This window comes from Vigna radiata, unplaced genomic scaffold (assembly GCF_000741045.1).
Source record: "Vigna radiata var. radiata cultivar VC1973A unplaced genomic scaffold, Vradiata_ver6 scaffold_91, whole genome shotgun sequence".
Classification (NCBI taxonomy): Eukaryota; Viridiplantae; Streptophyta; class Magnoliopsida; order Fabales; family Fabaceae; genus Vigna; species Vigna radiata.
Window position 1 is genome coordinate 1,238,808 of NW_014543115.1, and position 6,451 is coordinate 1,245,258.

The 6,451-nt window shown below is 34.2% G+C and overlaps 1 protein-coding gene across 1 annotated transcript; it reads left to right on the forward strand.

The window, feature by feature from the left end:
- Positions 1-1,154: 1,154 nt before the first annotated feature.
- On the forward strand, positions 1,155-6,173 carry LOC106753088 (probable serine/threonine-protein kinase WNK5). Its single transcript, XM_014634871.2, has 7 exons — positions 1,155-2,090; positions 3,068-3,333; positions 3,826-4,049; positions 4,157-4,314; positions 4,624-4,948; positions 5,042-5,383; positions 5,642-6,173. Exons 1-7 carry the CDS (start codon positions 2,016-2,018, stop codon positions 6,043-6,045), a joined length of 1,794 nt encoding a protein of 597 aa, XP_014490357.1. The 5' UTR covers positions 1,155-2,015; the 3' UTR covers positions 6,046-6,173.
- Positions 6,174-6,451: the final 278 nt, after the last annotated feature.

Sequence of the window (6,451 nt, forward strand, 5' to 3'; positions counted from 1 at the left end):
GTCTTGAACTGACCTTGCCCGATTTCGAACCTCGCTCTGGATACCACTGTTAGTGCAGAGCCAGTTATGCAGTAGTGTGAATTATGCAGAGAGTTATGCAGAGACAGAGAGTGATGCAGAGACAGAGAGTGAGAGCAAAGATAGTGAATGAAATTCTTATTCAAAAAACTATATAACCAATACAAACAAAGGTATATATGCAGAGATACAATGAAGGAACTAACTGTTAAAAGTTAGTTGAATCAGTTTTAACAGAAACTCATATTAACAACAACACCTTCAATTCTATAATTATTTACGGTAATTTAAATTCTATATTTCAAACCAAAACGACTTTGAAATCAACATGAATATTTGTGATCACTACCATAAAAATGAATATATATATATATATATATATATATATATATATATATATATATATATATATATTAAGTTTCTTAAAATATTTTAACCCACTCTTTTCGACATGAAGAATACATCCCATGTTATGTATGAAAACTAAAAATCAAGTATTTAGTAAAATATTTTATTTGCTAGGTTTGTTGGATAATGTCAGTTCCTAGCAATAGTTTCTCAAATATGTAAAAACGAAAGTTTCTCAAATTACATACGCAACCATTATTTTAACAATACGACCACATTTCTCGTTTTTGGCGAAAACGACTGAATTTTTCTACAAAACCTGTTGAGGTAAGTAATGGGGTTTTCATGTGGACGAAACTAAGAATAACAATATATATAATTAGATAAACTAAGGGTAAAAAGGAAGGTCCAATTTATTGACCAATGATATTTTTTAATATTATCTATATTTTAGGCATCAAATTTTAGATAAAAAAGAGAGAGTAAAGTTAAAGCTATATAATTTTATACCCATATTTTTAAATTTCTATGTCATATTTAATTTATTTAATAAAATATTATCTAGCTTCAAAATCTTATTAAAAATTATATTTACAAACTTTTTAACGTATTAACCAAATTAATAAAGTTTACCATATGCTTATAATTGTTCAAAAAAGTAACTTGTTCTGAGTTACTTCTCTCTATATGTTTAAGAGTATGTTCCTAAAATTCTTGATACTCATTTTTGTATATAACCAAACAAACGTTGACTGCTATATATGAAATGTACTATCATTTCATTTGTAATAAGCGTAGACTCTCTTATATTACACCAACCACTCTTTTTCCTCCATCCACAGAACCAAAATCCTTAAAGCTTGATTCTGATTTGAGGATGCTTCTCTGATATCTTTTCTCTCCAAAATCAAAATCTGTTCAACCCTTTTCCTCCTCAGATTCTCACCTTTTTTCTAAGTATCTATCTAACTTTTGTGATCAAAACCTTCACATCCACAAATGTTTTTCTCAAAGAATGGCCATAGATTCTTCAAATTCAGAAACCAGGTTTCAAGCCCTTGTCTCATACATGATCTTTTCATTTTCTGATAACCTTTTCATCCTCATCCAAGCCTCCTCCTCCACAAATATCTTCAACCAAAGCTCTCATTAGCCTTTTGGCTCACAAATCACAATCTTTGGTGTGACCTTATTGCCGAACACACCCCATCATTGCTATTCTTTAATCCATACACAGTTTCCTTTGTCTTGCTTCAAAAATATCTCTCTAGTGGCACCTCTTTCTGCTGCCACTGCAACTCCTATTTAATCTAAGTTCTTCATCCTAAGGTTGCTGGTAGTCCACACCAATGGTTCACAAGCACTTCTACGAGCTTTCATGTGGCGTTGTTGAAATGGCTTGGATCATGCTCAGTGTTGACTACTCACGGCTCTTGTGGCAATTGTTTGGTGTCTTTTCCTACGAGAACCACGAATGGAAGCCTCGGATCTTCTAGCATAAACCTTCAGTTAAGTCACAAAAACATAGATACATATATAGTATTACTTAATTTGTTGCTAAGTTTTCGATAAAAGTAGCTGTGTAAGTGTAGAACACACGTCCTGGTTAAATCAAAAGTGTGTTGATTGATCGAGCCACATCAGGAACCATGTACAAGGGTAGATTAGGAGGAAAAGCTCATCTTGGATATGTTGAAACTGACCCTTCTGGTCGATATGGTCGTGTAAGTTTCTCTTTCATTTTAGCTTCATCTTCCTTTTTCTGTGAATGGATCATTAACTTTCTGACTGATTGGTCTGATATTCAGAATACGGTGATTAAGATGGTGGGATATCATACATAGATTCATGAAGATGTTCTTTTTTGTTAAACTTGAATTCAGATGCTGTGTTTGACTTTGAAAATCATGAAAAATAAGTTTAGTATATGACAATTATTAGTCATTTTAATCTCAAATCATAGTGTGCACCGTTCAATCTTATCTCTGCAATAGAAAGTGAAAATTATCTGATAGCTGTCAAAGTCAGATGAAATTTAAGGATTCATAACCATAGGATGAAACTGATCAATAATGCTAATTAACTATACAAATCAATTTATTGATAATTATCAAGTCAGAGAATAATTTTGACCTTTATAAATAACAAATTCAATTGACAGTTGATATCAGCTAATTCCAAGGACTTGAAGTAATATTTTACAGAAATTAGTCTGTCCATAAAAGCTGGTTTAGTCTGCAAACGTCATGCTCTTTTGTAATTGGCCAATTGCGTGGAATTACGTAATGTTTAGCTTTATTTTTATTTTCTTAGAAAAGGGAAGGTTTTGATTTTCTGTATTAACTTTTTCAGTAGCTGTCTTATGATTAAGTCAAATTATTTGTAAAGTAATTAAATAAGCACCATTTGTTCTGTTTTGTCCTTTGCCAAGTCCTAGTTTATTGTCGTGACGCACCACCTTACTGAGGGTTATCTTACCTCCATAGTACACTCAAGGGTCATTTTTTCTATGGAGCCAAATTCAATGGCCAAAAATCAACTATGTTACATACATTACATCCACAGTTAAGTTTGACTAGTAATGCAAACTAGTGGCACATGTAAACTAATACCATCTATTTTGGCAACTAATCTAGTTGCTGGTTGGTCCTAAATTCAAATTATTTACTAATTTTTTATTGTTATCTTTGTTGGTATGTAGTTCAGGGACATTCTTGGGAAAGGAGCAGTGAAGGTTGTGTATAGGGCATTTGATGAAGTCCTTGGAATAGAGGTGGCTTGGAACCAAGTTAACCTTGGTGATGTCTTTCATTCACCAGACCTACTTCAACGTCTTTACTCAGAGGTTCATCTCCTCAAGAACTTGGAACATGACTCCATCATGACCTTCCATGATTCTTGGATTGATGTCAATTATAGAACCTTCAACTTCATCACTGAATTGTTCACCTCTGGCACCCTAAGAGAGTAATATAATCAATCACATCTTATGATATATGTTTACATCTTTTAACCCTTTAACTGAACACCAATTCCTGCATTAATTCACTGCTTGAAGACAAAACCAACCAAAAGTTCAACTTAATGTTAAAATGTCTTCAACATAGACTATCTTTTTAAAGACAAGACTTATATCTCATGTTGCTTGAATACTTTGTTTTTGCTGTTTTCTTAAACAGAACTGTAATTTCATCTAAATTAAACAATACTAAATTCTGGTTAAGAAATACAGACAAGACAATTCATATTATGTCTCAGTAAATCAGAGTTACAGCACACGGTTAAGATTCATAAATATCGTAACATCGTACAAATTTGACTGCACTGAATGCAGTTCCTTCAAACACATTTTGAATTTCCAATAGGTTATTCTTATGAACGTTGCATCCATGTAAAAAATACGTCTTAAGAGAAAACATGTTATTTTTAATTTTACATAGTTTCTCTTATTTTATGCAGGTACAGAAAGAAGTATCAGAGAGTAGATATCAGAGCAGTGAAGAACTGGGCACGCCAGATTCTAACTGGTTTGGAGTATTTGCATAGCCATGATCCTCCAGTGATACATAGAGACCTCAAGTGTGACAATATCTTCATCAATGGCCATCTGGGGCAGGTCAAGATTGGTGATTTGGGCCTTGCAGCCATTCTTCGTGGCTCCCAACATGCACACAGTGTCATAGGCAATTTCACTTTCTCTTTTAGTTGGTACTTAAATAATCAGTTATCAGTAATCTAGGCTAAATCTTTGGTCCATAAAACTGAAATTTTTTTTTCGTTGAGAATTCAGGTACACCAGAATTTATGGCACCGGAATTGTATGAAGAGGAATACAATGAGCTGGTTGACATATACTCCTTTGGGATGTGCATGATAGAAATGTTTACTTCTGAGTTCCCATACAGCGAGTGCTCCAACCCAGCTCAAATATACAAGAAAGTTACTTCAGTAAGCTTTTATTCATTGGAAAGACTTTTCCTTATTCAACTCTGTTTGGATCAGATTCTATTTCACTTATGCTTTGGTTCAACTTTTACAGACTTGATTTTGTAAACTTAGTTTTGGCTATAAATTTAAAATGAACTAATTTATGTTTGGAAACTTTTAAGTGAAAAGTACAGTTGTTGTAACAAAGCCTTCACTTAAGTAAATAAGTAATTTTTACCAGAACATTATCTTAAGGTTTTTGAGATAGATTATTGAAGACATGCACAAGCTAGCTCTCATTTCACGTATTTGAGTGATCTGATTCAACAGGGGAAGCTGCCAGAAGCCTTTTACAGAATCCATGACTTGGAAGCTCAGAAGTTTGTGGGAAAATGTTTGGCAAATGTCTCAGAGAGGTTGTCAGCAAAGGAGCTCTTGTTGGACTCATTTTTAGCCGAGGACCAACTAGACTCTCCACTCTCTAGTCCAATATTACCCAGAAAACAAACCCCCACACTCAATTTCACTGCACCACTGGCCAAAGGGCTACCACCAATGAGCAACCAAATAAAAGACACACACATGACCATCACAGGATCAATCAATGAAGAGGATGACACAATTTTCCTTAAAGTACAAATCTCTAACAAAAGTGGTATGCACTCATACTTTTCATCACATGAGACAATGATTTTTTGTTACATATAGAGGGGTGCTTCAGAGTTGTATTAATGTATTTTAAATGCAGGGGAAAAGAGGAATATATTCTTTCCATTTGACACCATAAACGACACTGCAATTGATGTGGCAGTGGAGATGGTTAAAGAACTTGAAATTAGTGACTTGGAACCATTAGAGATTGCTGAAATGATTGAGGAAGAGATATCAGCTTTAGTCCCAACATGGAGGGACTTGGGCACTTCTAAGTATCAAAGACAACATAGTTTTAGCTATGAAGATGAGTATGATATGAGTAACCACCACTCATACTTCTCACCATCTTCTCGCTCTTCCTCTCATGGTTCTTCCCACAAGCATAATTCCCACCTCTGTGGGAACCATTACCCTTTTGCTCAAGATTGGCCTCAGGGTAATAATACTCCTTCAACTTCGAAAGGAAATAACTTTTAACTCTGATTCTTTAAAAGCTGAAATGTTGTTTAATAAACACTTTGCTCAAGAAAACCAAGTCCAATAATACCAGCCAAGCCAATAATCTGTATCAGATTTAGTACTTTTTTAATAATAATGTTTACTACGTTGATGTTTTCTTCTCGAGAAAAGTTTACTATTGTTTTCAGTGGCATTAAAGAATATGATTCGACACCACTAACTAACTGTTTTGCAGATGAACTGTTTATGAATGATGATTCGAGCTCTCAAAGCTCAATGAACTCCTTCAAGTACTGTGACCCTGGCAATGAAGATGGGCATGATCCAACTGCAGTGCTAGGAGCAGAAGCCCTTTGCTACTCTCCAAAAGGCAACGAAAAGTGCACAAGATTCTGTCCTCGAGAAGAAGTGATGGATGCTGATTGCACCAAACAGTTTTGCAACATGAAAATTGATTCTCACAGGTATCATGGAGTCCAGAGGCTAACCAGGATTCGTTCCTTTGTGGATCTAAGGAGACAACAACTGCAACGATCACTGATGGAAGAGATTCACAAGAGGAGAATCTTCAAGACGGTCGGTGCCATTGAGAACATTGGTTTTCAAAATCCAGAGGGAGCTGGGAGTTTTTTATTTTAATTTGTTCTACTTTCTAGTGTTTGTTGATTATTGCATTGCTTTATGAATCACAGTGTCCGTGAATATTTGTATACAATACGGACTCGTCAGAATATTACAGAATAAAAGTTGTGATATATTTTAATTTACGCTTATGTCTTGAGATGTTTGAATGTTTGTAAGACACTTGTTGTAACTTAAGAAATTAGAAAGCTAATGTTGACTATATGCAAGAATCCAAGTGTTAGTCTAAGTTTTATAATGAGTAAAAATTAAGAAAACTAAGCATAGTATAAAGATGAAGATCTATAAATTTATTGTTTTAAGGTTTTTGATTGGAAGTAATCTCGATGTTTTATCTGTCGACTGAGCTCATGAATAAAAAATGTATACAACATTCAAAATGTGAGGCACAGGTGAAACTTAA

What these genes read in the sequence shown, in the direction of transcription:
- LOC106753088 (XM_014634871.2), top strand. Translation starts at nt 2,016, where the DNA reads ATGTACAAGGGTAGATTAGGAGGAAAAGCTCATCTTGGATATGTTGAA. An exon ending in CTTCTGGTCGATATGGTCGT is followed by an intron (nt 2,091 to 3,067) that starts GTAAGTTTCTCT and finishes GTTGGTATGTAG; the next exon opens with TTCAGGGACATTCTTGGGAA. An exon ending in TGCTCAAGATTGGCCTCAGG is followed by an intron (nt 5,384 to 5,641) that starts GTAATAATACTC and finishes ACTGTTTTGCAG; the next exon opens with ATGAACTGTTTATGAATGAT.